Source organism: Erithacus rubecula (genome assembly GCF_903797595.1).
Source record: "Erithacus rubecula genome assembly, chromosome: 3".
In the NCBI taxonomy this organism is placed as follows: Eukaryota; Metazoa; Chordata; class Aves; order Passeriformes; family Muscicapidae; genus Erithacus; species Erithacus rubecula.
In genome coordinates this window covers 38,430,946-38,444,300 of record NC_136689.1, presented here as the reverse complement: position 1 = coordinate 38,444,300, position 13,355 = coordinate 38,430,946, and the positions used below count along the sequence as shown (strand labels likewise).

The 13,355-nt window shown below is 36.2% G+C and overlaps 1 protein-coding gene across 15 annotated transcripts in view; it reads left to right on the top strand.

The window, feature by feature from the left end:
• SLC4A7 (solute carrier family 4 member 7) overlaps positions 1–13,355 on the top strand; it is a 91,211-nt gene that overhangs the window by 31,128 nt on the left and 46,728 nt on the right. For all 15 annotated transcript variants that reach the window (XM_079301427.1, XM_079301425.1, XM_079301430.1 and 12 more), the window contains exon 2: positions 3,130–3,211. In XM_079301427.1, the coding sequence (XP_079157553.1) occupies positions 3,130–3,211 (82 nt within the window). The remainder of the gene's footprint in view (positions 1–3,129; positions 3,212–13,355) is intronic.

Here is a 13,355-nt window from a genome sequence, read left to right as displayed (position 1 = left end):
TTTCCCCTTCTCAATTGTTCTGTCTTTTGACTGAAAGCGAAAGCTATATGCATTCTAAATTAGTATAGAATTTTACTTTGGCTTGTCTACATCAGCTGTGTTTGGGCATCAGTGGGATTGTCATGCATAAAGTTTCACATGTAGTGAATGGTAAACTGTCCAGGAATACTTGCTTTAAGCTCCAGTCATTCTCTGCCTAAAAAAGGGAAGTTGACAAGTTTTCCACAATCCTGCTGTTCTTCGTTTACGTAAAATGTTCAGAAAGTAGGTGAGAACTAAAACAGAAACTGTAGAATTTTCCTTCCCTTCATGCTTTCAACTGACATGATAGATCATTTATAATTACTGGAAATCTGTGCCCTACAGACTTTATTTTTAACCAGGAAAAGGTTGTAGTTTGGAATTAGTTTATAATGTATTTGAATATTTTTGATTTTTTACCTGACCTAAGGCAAAAGTATCTCATACTGGGATTTGCTCTTGGCATCACAAAACAGATATGTTAAAATGATGCTTTGTGTTTTTCTGAACAAAGGCTGTAAATGATACGCTTCCTTCATGTATGATATTTGTGGTTGTTAATGGTTTATTCTGGGAAGAGTCTTTGCATATGTTGAGTACTTTGAGATAGTGATAGAATAGTTTGCAAGGGCACGCATGCCTTCCTGTAATCTAATCTTAAAAGACGTTACTTTCACATGATGTGGTTTTTAAGGCTGCTTCTGTATGTATGAGTTTGGCTGAGAATCTCTTTTATTAAAGCAAAGGGTGATAAAGATTAATAACGTGATATAAGGCACACAGCAAATCCAGTTTCAAAATGTTGTTGGGAGATAAAAAATATTTCCTTATGTGTATGTTTTTCACAGTGTTTACATAGTTTTCTACTGGCATGTTGTTTGTATCATCTGGAGAAAAACTCTTTCTTCTACTTCAGGTAATTTGTAGGATTTATAATTGTTCCATTTCTGTCTCTACTTGGAGTTTTGTGGTAACATATATACTGTGTGTGTCTGTTTCTGTGAACGAGAGTGTACTATAGTATGCTGGATTTTGGTGTGTAGGAGATAGGAATATACCATGTCCCCCCATACTCCCCTCTAATCTTATTACCACGACACATGAAAAAATTCTACCACTTCTTTATTAACAGGTTCTTGAACATTTTCACAGATTTGCCCAACAGACATCACCTCAATTTTTTAAACTGTATCTCTGTGAGAGTGTTCAGGGTTTGGATTTTTCTAACCTACATGGCAAAACTCTGCAATCACTACAATGCAGCAGTAGTGACAAAGGTTACTGTGCAATGCCTTTTTTGAAAACCTCATTTGCAGGACCACAGCTCAGAATTTACTTGTATTTAGTTTTCAGAGGTTTATTCTGCCATGCTCTTGTATTTTGACTTATTTGCATAGTGCCAGCTGCTTTTGGTTTTTTTGTGGTGTAGCTGCATCTATCCTTTTGTGAAACAAACCACATCAGATTTTTTTTCCCAGCATGTGGTGCTCATCATCTTCATATTTTTTCATCTTTCCTCAGTAGTTAAATGTTTAGATTTTTTGTGTATATGCACATAATATACTATAATAAAGATATGTTTTGTTAAAAACAAGGAGCTCTGTGTTTAACTTTTTTTTTTTTTTTTTTTGAGTGGGAGTTGATACAGTATATTTTAGCTTGTACCTGTTACACACAGATATGTTGTTTTTCATCCTTGCTACTTTTTCTGTGAGGTGACAAACTTGTTCTATATATAAAGTAATTGTGTAATTCTAAGACCAAAGTTTAGTTGAATGTTACCACTCTCAGGGTTCCCTGTTCCTGTAACTCTCTTGAATTAGGCTTCTGTTTTTCCCTTATGAAACCATTATCACAGATCCTCCATGGATTGGTCTAAATGCATCAGATCAATGTAGATGCTGCTAGAAGCAGTGATCAAACAGATAAAACTTGTGGAGGATCTAGCTGTCATACAGCCACAAGAAAAGCCACTTTGGTGAGCTGATCTAATGGAATAGTAATGAAGTTGTTATAAAAAAGCTAAACCCCTGCCCAAACAAACAGCAAAGAAACCACACCTTTTCTTAAGCACTTTTTTTCTGATTTCATGATGGTTAGGTTGACCTAAAGGAAAAAAGTGTGTGCCCAAGGGAGCAGAAAGATCAGGGACAGTAATCTTTAGCAGTTAGCCTTCCCTTATATTTGGATGTAAAATGTCACCCTTAGGCAGTTGTTCTTTTGGAGAACCAGCTCTGTCAGAAGGCTGTAATTTGTGAGCTGTGAGAAGTGGACTTTATTGTAAGAAATGCAAACACCTGGAGAAAGGCAACTTTGTTGTTTTGATGTCAAATCAATCTCAGATGGACTTGAGATTTCTACTACTCAGTTACTTCATTTTTGTCAAGACTGAGCAAAAGACAGTTTTAAGGTCTGTTTTAGCAAAGTGACTCTATGATTAGAGGACATGTTCAGAGATAAATTTATATCTATTTCAAATATTGTATGTTATGAGTAGTGTGGTTTCAGTAGGAATGGAAGCTGAAGAGATCTGCTGGAAACTGTTGCTTTTTAACTTGGTGGATTAAAAAAAAAAGTGAATTAGGTTAACAAGCTGGCTCTTGAACCTGAATGAAGCAGTTATTTTGGTATTTTCAGAGCTGTTGGTATAGGAAAGATACTAGGTTGGATAACCTAACCTTCTTGCTACCCCTTTGTTGAAAAAAGCTTCTTATTTGTGCTGGAAAATATCACACAGGAATTGCCCCCTAAAGAGAAGAGTTTGAGATTTCTCAATATTAACTTCTGTATATTTTTATAAATTTATGAATAGTTTTATTGAAGTAGATTGATGGCTGTTGAATAAAACACTAAAAGAATACTGCAGATTTGAAATGTGTGTCCTGATTGTTGATAAGATGAAATCAAGAACATTGCAGGAGGAAATTTTGTGGTATTTAGCCTATCTGTTATTTACTCTCTTTTCCTTCAATGCAGAGTAATGCTTTCATGAAAAATTGGACGGGTAGGTTTTCAGTGATGACATACTCTTTCAGAATATATTTAGGAATTTAGGAAAAAAACCAGTTTTATTTAGTTTTAACTTAAAATTGTGTCTTGTTTTTTCAGGGTCATGATGAAGAAGCTGTTGTGGATATGGGCAAAATTAGCTCTACTATCAATACAAATTTTGAGAAAGAAGAGCTAGAAAGTAAGTTTGTGGTGGTTTTCTGTTTGCTTAACATGCATTTTTTGCCTAGGGAGAAAAGATGACTTTTCCTTGATAAAGGGAGTCAAAATTTTATGGCTTCATGAAATTCTGTGAGTAAAACTGGTGAAGGGCAGAGGTGACCCGCCCTGTTTTTTGTCTTTGTGCATGCTAGTAAGTGTCCACTGTTTTAATTTTAAATAAATTTTAGAATTGAAGCGTTCCAAGGAAAGCTTGCTACTTAGACTTAGGTTTCAAAAAAAATTATTCTTGTTGTTAAGTAATTTTCCAGCATGAATGATGTCACGTTCTGCAGAATTAAAAGTCAGGAAATAGGGGTCATGAGGGAGATGTTTGTTTTCTTTTCTGAAAGTTAAGTATTCTTGTGATTGTGATCATGCACTTCAAATACTGGGTCTGAACAGATATGTAGCTGTCCTTCTGGTTCCATAGTAAACTACATGTTCCACAATCTGCTATCAGTAAAGTATTATGGTAGTCTTCATTATTTGACTTGGGATTCCACATTTAACAATAAAAATAGCAGTGATTCAGTTTCATATAGCAGAATGGAAGATTAGATATTTCATCTCAGGCATTACTTTTTTCCTTACTTGAAAACAAATTGGTTTGGGATTAGGATTCATGGATGCCATTAATGAACGAGGAAAAGACTAGGGACATACAATGTTAAAATCTTCATTATTTGCCTTTCACATGGAATGCTCTGAAGCTTAATTAACATCTGCAGAATGCTAGAAGGCAATAGATTCACTGAGTTCTACTGACTCGTACTGCTTCAGCACACTGGAAAACCATAATGGCAGCAATTTCTGACTAAGAAAAGTTAATTTAGGTTGCTGTCATGTTTTTCTTCTACTGTGGTCTAACAGGAGAGTCACAGTTTAAAGTGATTTAAGTTATTTGCTGCTATTGCAGTCATACTCTTGCTCTGTTCTCTTAATTGTGTTCCTGTTTTCTGTCTTGTGCTAACACTTTCATTGGTCTGACCAAACCAGAAGCCCAGCTGTGTTAAGCCATTGGAAAATTTAAGTCTGACAAAGGAAGATGGTCAAGATCTCAGCTGTTGAGCACCCGAAATGCCACACAGATGCACACAGTGCCAGAGCTGAGCAGAGGAAGGAAGTGTAGATGTGAGGCTGAGAGATGCAGCAATGGAGGCTGTGAAAATGCTGATTTAAATGAGGCTCTGCTGTAGGGAAACCATTGGCTTGGCAGTTTCTGCAGTTGAATCTTGAGTGCAGATTTAAGGTGTCTCCTCCTTAATTTATTTCTCTGCTTTTCTCGACAGATGACTCAGAAGAAGTGTGTGTATGTTTAGCAGGGAGGCAGGGGTTAAGGGGAAGCAGGCATCCAGCTGGAGCAGTATTTGAAGCAGCAGCCTTAGCAGCTGTAATGCCTCGGCCACAAAGAATGACATGGGAATGTGAAGCCAGATCACTTCCCCAGTCTCTTTCAGAGCACATTCTTGTAGGAGTGCTTCAGCTCCTACACCACTGCAGTTAATCAAGATACTGGGTAGGAAGGCAGGGGGCTCAGGCTGCTTGAGGCAATTTAAGCACTTGCATGACTGTTATGGAAAATATCCCTGTCTTACCCACAGCCAAAGAGTAAATTAAGGTGAAATGCAGACTGCTGTCCCATGAACAATTGAGGCAATGTAAGCACTTTTGAAAGGAGGAGTTGAGATCTCACTGTCCTCACCTTACTTTTAGCCATGCAGCCTTATCTGTTCTTTCACTCCCTCACTCATTTTGGAGGGGCCCAGTTTGTGTCTCAGTGCAAGAGGGGGCTGGCTATCCAGAGGTTTAACAAATAACTAATAAGAAGTATCGGACAAGAAAAATGTTTTCCAGTAGGATTGTCGCATACATGAAGCTGTATACAGGCAGAGATTTTCTCACATAAATAGGAATTATTCTTTGTGTCCACATATATTTTTTAGTATCTTGTTTATTTTGTAAAAAATAAATTTTTTGTTGGTAGAATGGGGCAAGGGAGGGGCAGCATATAGTTTGATGAAAGTGAAAACTGTTACAAAGTAAGAACAAAATGTTTTTTCTTTCCTTTGTGGAAGAGAAAAAGATATGTAAGTGTGATTGTTCAACTCATATAGCTACCTTCTCAGAGATTTTTAAAATTCAGGGTGTTTTAGAGGATAAATTTATGTGAACTTGCGGCTCTGTTTAAGAGTTCATTATTTATAAGCTATGATGAAAGTAAATATGTGGAATTTTTAGGTTTTGTTTTTCATTCTGATATTAAAATCATACAAGGAGAGAAATAGAGTTGTTGACTGCAAGCAATAAAACAATTTCAACTAGTATGATTATTAATTTCTGACACAAACTTTTTCTTGTAGACTTGGTAAGCCCTATACCTAAAGCATTGGGCATTGGAAGTGTTTTAAGACATTATTTCAGTCTAGTCTTTCAGTATGTGTTTCTGGTGACTTGGAAAGGAGTTCTAGGAATTTTGAACCTTTACAGAAGTGTACATTGATGTTTTTTCAAGGAGGGTCAGCAAGCAGTGAGTTGAGTTTAGCTCTGTTGTGAAGCATCACACCTTTTAAAAACCCTCATAGAGAGGTGATACTTAATCTCTTTAAAGCATGTGCAAACTAATGTTGATAGGTTTGATACAGTAGAAGGCATAATTTTGCTATTAATACTAAAGGGAAGATTCCATGGTGTTGTCAGTATTGAATACTTGTATTTTCTGGAAATTTTGTGATGAAATATTAATGGAAAGAGAAACAAATGCTAAAGGGAAAAATAGATCTTGGACTTGGAGCTTCTCAAGCTCTGCATTCTATTTATGGTGGCTGGCAGAGTGTGGTACCTGTCTGGAGTGACAGTGTTTAGGTTAGAAAGGTTAGGCACAGGCTGCTTGTTTCGTAACACTCTTCCCATAAAAGAGGAATGGTTAGAGATGGTAAACTGCAATTGTGGGCAGACTGTGTGTACTAAATAAGGGTACTGCAATTTGCTGAAGCTGTAAGGCCTTATTTTGAATTAACAAATGTCAGTTTACAGAACAGCTAGAAAGGGGAATAACATCTTAAAATAACCTTTTTAAGAGCACCTAATGTTCTTAACTTGATGCCAGGCTCTTTGAGCTACAGTGAATGAGAGTAATAGCAAAGTAAGTAAGCCAGGAGTGGGAAGTAAGGCAAGAATATTAATGTCAGAGGTATTTAATGTGATACTGTAAAAGGTATTTTTCTGTTAAATGATGTTTAAGGAAAACTTTCTTTCACTTGGGTTAAGTTGTCTGATTGATACTGCCAGTCTGCATCTTTTAAAATGTGTGGCTACTTTTCAGCTGTGATTTGAGGATACATTTACTAGACATAGTTTAAGGGAAAAGGGATACATTCTGTTACTCGTAGCAGGCATAGCAAAGATAAGGAGTTTACACATAGCTGAGGTTTCGTTCCAGAAACAATCTTGAGGTCAGGAATGTGTGTCTTGGTAGGCTAGTTTTCTGTGGCATAAATCCAAGCACTAGCTTTCAAGACTTAAGATGGTTTAATAGCTATTTACTCTCACATTATCCTGTGGCAGGTGTAAGTAATGTTTACATTTTAAGTGACCCTATTATTTCTTACACCTTGATGAGTCTTACCTTTTATTTAAGAAAAGAACTGTGCTTTTCACTTAATTTTCATTGACAAGGACAAGTAATCAAATAATATTGTATTTTTTTCTCCCCTTAGGTGGATATTGTGCATTCAAGTAGAAAATTTGCTATACAAGTGTTTTGCAATTTGAAGCTTTTTAAGAGTGTTTGACATAAACTGTTTTTTTCAAACGTGTTTTATTTAAGAGAACAATATATAATGTTTTTGTTCCGACTGCATCAGAAATTTTATAAAAAGACAGTTAACTCCTAACTTTAATAGTTTTATAATCTGAAACACACATAAAATTATGATTAAAGTAATATGGTCATAAAACTGAAGTTCTACCAAACAGCACGAACGAAAACTTGCAACTTGCAGTAAACTTGATAGTCCCATATCACTCAAATAAAAAAAAATTGAGATGAGACAGAAGAGACTGCTTGATTCAGCAGTCCATGACTTCTTGATGACATTTCATAACCTTTGCCTTTTTTTAATCTCTTAAAAAGTTGTTCCAGAAAGTGGAACTTGTGCCTTGTTGAATATGACACCTATTTCTGAATGGATGATTTCTCTATTTGCAGTTCACTGAAAGATAGTGTTTCATAGCAGTTTAAGGTTTTAGGGTGTGAGATTTACCTTTTTATAATTTACAAGATAAGAAATTAAAAAGGCAAAGACTTTGAGTCTTTCTCTGGAATGGATAACCCTTCTATGAAGCAAGATTCCTTTTGTAATTTTTTTCGTATCTTAAAGTATCAATACATGTATTTGGCAAATCAATCCATTTAAGCACTTGTACAAGAGAGGGGTGTGATCAAATTTGTAGTGACAATGTATTTATCACTCATTGATGAAGTCAGAAAATTTTCATTTCAAAAGTTTCTTATGAAATACTTTGCAAGAGCAGTGTTTTGAATGTGGAAGCCTTGTGTCTTTACCAGGGTGATGGGAAGTGATGATCTTTAAGATCTGTTGCAACCCAAACCATTCTGTGTTTTATGTTGTGTTTAGTGGGCAGAGGGCTGGTCTTGAATGTTGGTGGGACTTCTGCTTGAATTGCTTGTTTCTGGGTTTTCTCTCCTGTATCAGAAAAAAAAAATCTTTGGAATGACCTTGTATGTGTATCCTTTTTCCTGAGCTCTGCTGCACACAGGCTGGGCCAGGGGTCCTGAGCTCAGATAAAGCGTGGGGCCCAGTGCAGTGCAGGACAGCTTGTCCTCCCTCCCGTGGGTACCAAGGGCTGGCTCCTTTCCCAGGCGAGGAAGATCAGTGCTGGCAGTGAGCCACAGGTGGAAATCTGTGCTAGAATCCCTGTGTGGCACTGCCACCCAGCACTAAGCTTTTCCTACTGCTGCTCCTACCTGCATGCCAGGAAGGCTGATAATGCCTTCTTGAATATCATTGATTGTGTCTAATGGAAGTATTCAGTTCATTTTTCTCTATGACTGCCAGTATGAAATCATTTGGTTTTAAATCAGAAAAAATTACTTCTGAGTGTAATGAGAAATCTGGCATATACTGTTTTTGTCACCATAATATGCCAGTCTTTGTCATTTAGTGAGCACTCTCTCTGCACTGCTTTACCCTATGCTATGCTAACTATGACTTGGGATTGTGCTTCTCAGTTTTATCAGTTCAGGTATAAAGAGTGTATTCTCAGATAGACCTAATTGCTAGAAGCAGCAGGAGGTTTCAGAGTGCAGCCCAGGATGTGTAATGGATTCTAAAATACTCTGTACTGTGGAGAATTTTGGGTTCTAGTCATGGTATGCTGCTGTCCCTTGACAGAATTTTCTTGACTTCTTTCTACAGGTTTGGTTAGAAAATTTTATCTCAAATGTTTAATTCTGAGAGCAAGAGATAGCTTTTGTTAAATAGTTCCTTTAACAAGAAGAACCCTTTTTAATTAAGGATTTCTTAGTAGTCAATTCACATGTGGAAGACCAAGATTATATTAAATTATTTTATATTCACTTTTGATACATTAATTCCATAGAAAATAATGACTCTTTCTTGGGAATGTGCATGAGAAGCTTATAAAATAAGTGAAAAATGCTGTTTATTCTGAAATATTTAGTGTCTTTCTTATGTCAGGAACTTCACTATCAATATTATTTTGTGCATTTAATTGCATCATTCAAAAAGAGGACATTATTTTTAATTTGAAAACTAGCATAGCAGAAGTATTTCTTGTGAATTAGTGACTTGAGTGATTTTTCATTGTAAGTAAGAGGGAATGTGTGTGTGTGTGTGTAGAGGCATTGTTCTTGTTCCTTAAGTTTTACCAGAGCCAAGAATATTCGGAGAAGTCCTATGAGCTGTGAAAATTTTAAGTGCAAGAAAAGACACTTTTGTTCTCACTCTTACTTCTTCCATCCACCTACTTTCTCCTTCAGAGCAGTCTTGTGACAGAAAAGGTCACAAGAAGTTGTGCTCGTAGATTGCATTGAGCTTGTTTTTGTGCATACAAGTACTCTCTGTGATGTAAGGGAAATTAATACCAAGGAACGAGATGCTGTGTTCCAGATCTTTCCTACTAGGGTAATGCATTTGGAGATGTGAGTTAAGACATCAAACAGCTGGATTTCTTCCCTGTTCCATGATCTTAAGAAATGGATTAGGATCTCTCCTGCAGATACTCCAGTTTTTCCATACTGGAACACTCCATACTAGGATGAGATAGATTATGGCATTATTTGATTAAAAAAGGCTTCTGTATAAAATAAATTATCCATCTTCAGATTATTATTTGAAGATTTTCAGGAAAAACAGTAATTCTTGTCAAAAATGTTTTAGTCTTCAGCAGACTTGAGAGCTTATTGAGAAGATGGGGTCACAGTGGTACCTTGTGAAAGGGTGAGGAGGATCACAGATAAGGCACTATATTGGAGGTGATAGTTGGATATTAGGATTTCTTTTTTTTTTTTTTTTTTTTTTTTCAGCTAGTGTGTTGCTGTAGGTTGGTATAGGTTTCCTAGATAGGCTGTAGAAGATATATCCTTAAAAATACTAAAAGAATGGCTTTCATCTTAACTAAACTGATTAAAACCATGGCTTCAGCTTTGAAGTTGGCTCTACTTTGAGCAAGATGGACCAGGTCGCTCACCTCCACATCCATCATTAATATATGATTGCTCTTAATTCAAATTTCTAAGTAACAGGATTTGAGAATCCACACAGATATAAACTTGGTATTCTTTGCTTTTCTTTAAGATGGAGAACAATATCCTCCTTTCTATGAAGCTTAAAAGGCATCTAGCCAAAGATAAGAGAAGGTTCTGTGTGGAATTGTACTTAAAGCCTAGTGACATCAGGGCATTTTTGTTGATCTCTCTCAGACTTCAGAAGTCTCCTGTTACCATTTTCATAGGAGCTCTGGGGAGAAATGCAGAAACATAGAGCATTTTCTTTTCTGTAAATGGTGTAGGACTTTACCCAAACTGACTTTTGGAGTGAGACCAACCATGTGATTGGAGATCAGCCATGTGATGGAGACATGTTTCAAGTTCCTAACATATAAGTTTGTTTCATATCGATAAAGGCCTTAAGCAGTAAATACTCTCAGTGGATTTGAACAGCTAAGCTTGGATAAAGTCATGTTGGATTAAAATGAGCAATCATCTCTTGAGCTTTGTATTACTAAATTTAGTATTGGGCAGTCTACTAATTCTATTGATTATTGGTTTATAGTAATTCTGTAAGAAGCTTTGTTTGAAAGTGGTACTCTGCTACAGACATTTACGTGAATAAAGCTTTGAAGGTCACATTATGTACCTTTTGAACTTTTAAACACAGTATTCAAGTAAAGGTTGTGTCCCCTTTAAAAATAACACCCAATGCTAGAAACTTGAATCCCAGCCTTTTTCAAGTAAAATTTCTTTCTGTTGCTTTCACTGATGTTAATTTTATATTAATTGCCTTTCTTGAAGGTCTGTTTTTTTATTTTGTTTAGGTTTAGGTTTTTGGCCAGGCTGAAGGATATCATAAGTTGTTTTACCCAATTCATTGAGAATGAAGGAAAAAAAGGGCCATATTTTAGTTTCATTTTGCTTTTCCTCATAAATTTGAAAGTAAATCTTTATCTGTCCATCTACAAATATAATTACTCCTATCTGAATAGTGAAGCTTAAGCAAACACACCTACTCAGTGCAGCTATCCATTTTTTAGAGGGCTTTTCAATGCTTTGCTTTGTTGAGTTAGATTCAAAGTTAAGCTTGTCCAATTTTTATTATGTAGTTTTGTCCCACCTTTGGTGCTGCATATGCCTGTAAAATGTTTTGGATAATCATGGCAGTATACTCAACAGCAGTAGTTTTAGATTTTCTAGAAAGTAGTTAAAATGTCTGTGACTGTTTGTGATACCAGAATGAAGGTCCTTTTCCTAAGGAACAGTCAGGGGCACTCATAAGCTTTTGTTTGCTGTAGGCAAATTTTTCTTGGTTTTATTGTACTGCCACCTGCACTGCCTGCTCTGAAAAATATTTCAGAAGTTTTGTCAACATCAGGTTTATTTTTTTCAAGTTATTCTGATAGAATTATATTGGAAATCTGAAAATCTTTTGTTTATTGACATTTCATATTAGTCACAAAATACCATTACAGATATCTGAACACTTTGCATATGCAGAAGTGGTTTAGGGAAGGTATTCTTGGCTTACATTTGCCTGCAAGACCGTGTCTATGTGAGGAAATAGTCTCACAGTAGTCCCTTCTGGGCAGTGTGGGCTGAAGGGCAGGATAATAACCCATGGCTGGACTGTTCCCTGTCTCTGTGACACCCTCCTTTGTTCAGGTAGCAAGAAGGTGCTTCCTTTAATTCTTCCTTTTGGAGTTGAACAGCAATATCAAATGTTACAGGTTACTAGACTGGCTGTCTGATTTACTTGCTTGGCAGTGCCTACTTGGTCTGCTTGAGGCAGCTCTGATGCACCTCAACATGATTCTGTGGTTCTCTGATAGTAAAAGTCACTTGCTATGGACACAGGTTGTTTAAAAACACCTCCTGTCTGTTGCTTTCTTGAGCTCAGTTTTCCATAGCTGTTACCTGTGTCTCAGCAGCATATCTGCTCTCCTCCAAACTTCTCTACTGGAAAAAATAAATTCTGTCTCATTGGAATTATATAAAAGGAGATAGACTCCTCATTTGCTTGTTCCACCCCTCCTCCATGCAACAACGTGGTCTTTGACTATGGAAATGGTCACGCTATTACAAATGCCAATTTTTGCAATAGCAAGGTTTATTGTTTAAGATGGAGGTCCTTGGAAAATCTGGGAGGGATTTTTGTCTCAAATTAGTGGAAACAGCAGGAGAACAAAATGTGGAAGTCCATATTTCTCAGGGAGTAAAATCCTGAACAATTTCAGATTCCTGTAAGGTTGGTGGTCTTTTGTTTTGTTTTGTTTTGTTTTGTTTGTTTGTTTGTTTTTTGTTTGTTTTTGTGTGCTTTGTTTTGTGGTTTTTGTTTTTTTGTAGTGAAGTAGTCAAAATACATGGTTAAAACAGTCTTATTAACAATACTAAAGCAAGCAGTTATATAAAATGCTCTCTAGAAGTATGCTAGAGTTTCTATTCTAGGAAGAAATAGTTTGTGCAAAGAATTCAATACTTTGGCAACAAATAGAAATGTTCAAGTGTATATATAAACTGTAGTTTGATACTTGCTAATTGAATATATGAAATAAAACAAACTCTAACAGGCATAGTAACAGCATTTGCAGTGAGTGGTGGCTCACTCAGTTGGAGCTTTGAGTAGGATGTGGTGAGTAATGCAGTTATTTTTGAACCTCATACTTTTACTTTCCCTATCCATAAGTTTATTGTATCATGATGGCGTTAGCAACATGGCCATTGTTAATGGTGTCCCCTGATCATATTCTATACCAAGTGCAGTGATTTATAGGTGTCACATTGGCATTAATTTCTCTGGGAATTGCATTATGCATAGCAGTCTTGGAGGTCAGAGGTTAGGTTGCTGGGCAGGGGCTAGCTATTGTTGTTGTAAGAAACTCACAAAAGACAAGTCTCCCTCTATAAATAGGGCTGATGAGTGCTTCAAGAAATTAATCTCTTTTCCACTCTTACATGGAAACAAATAGCTTTTGATATGCTTAATTTCAGATTTGGTCATAGTGCCAGTCAGTCAACTCTAATTAAACTAGTGTTGGAAGTGTGTCAAGAATTGGGTCTTGTTATGTGAAAAGGAATATTTGACCAAATTAATTAAATGTTGAACTTACATGTGTTAATAATGATTTTTGTTTGTATTTTTAGTCAATGTAGCACTGTAACAAAACTTCTGTAAAGAAGTATCTTTTTGGGCTTAGGTATTCTTTTTTTGGGAAATAAGCTTGACATCTTTTTATTTCTTTGGAACTCTCTAACCACCAGGAATTTTCAATATCTTAATCTAGTGTATGTGTGCTAGGCACACACATATGTATTCATATATGTGTAGTCACAATTTCTAGGGCTTGCCTGCATAATGTAAATTTGCTGA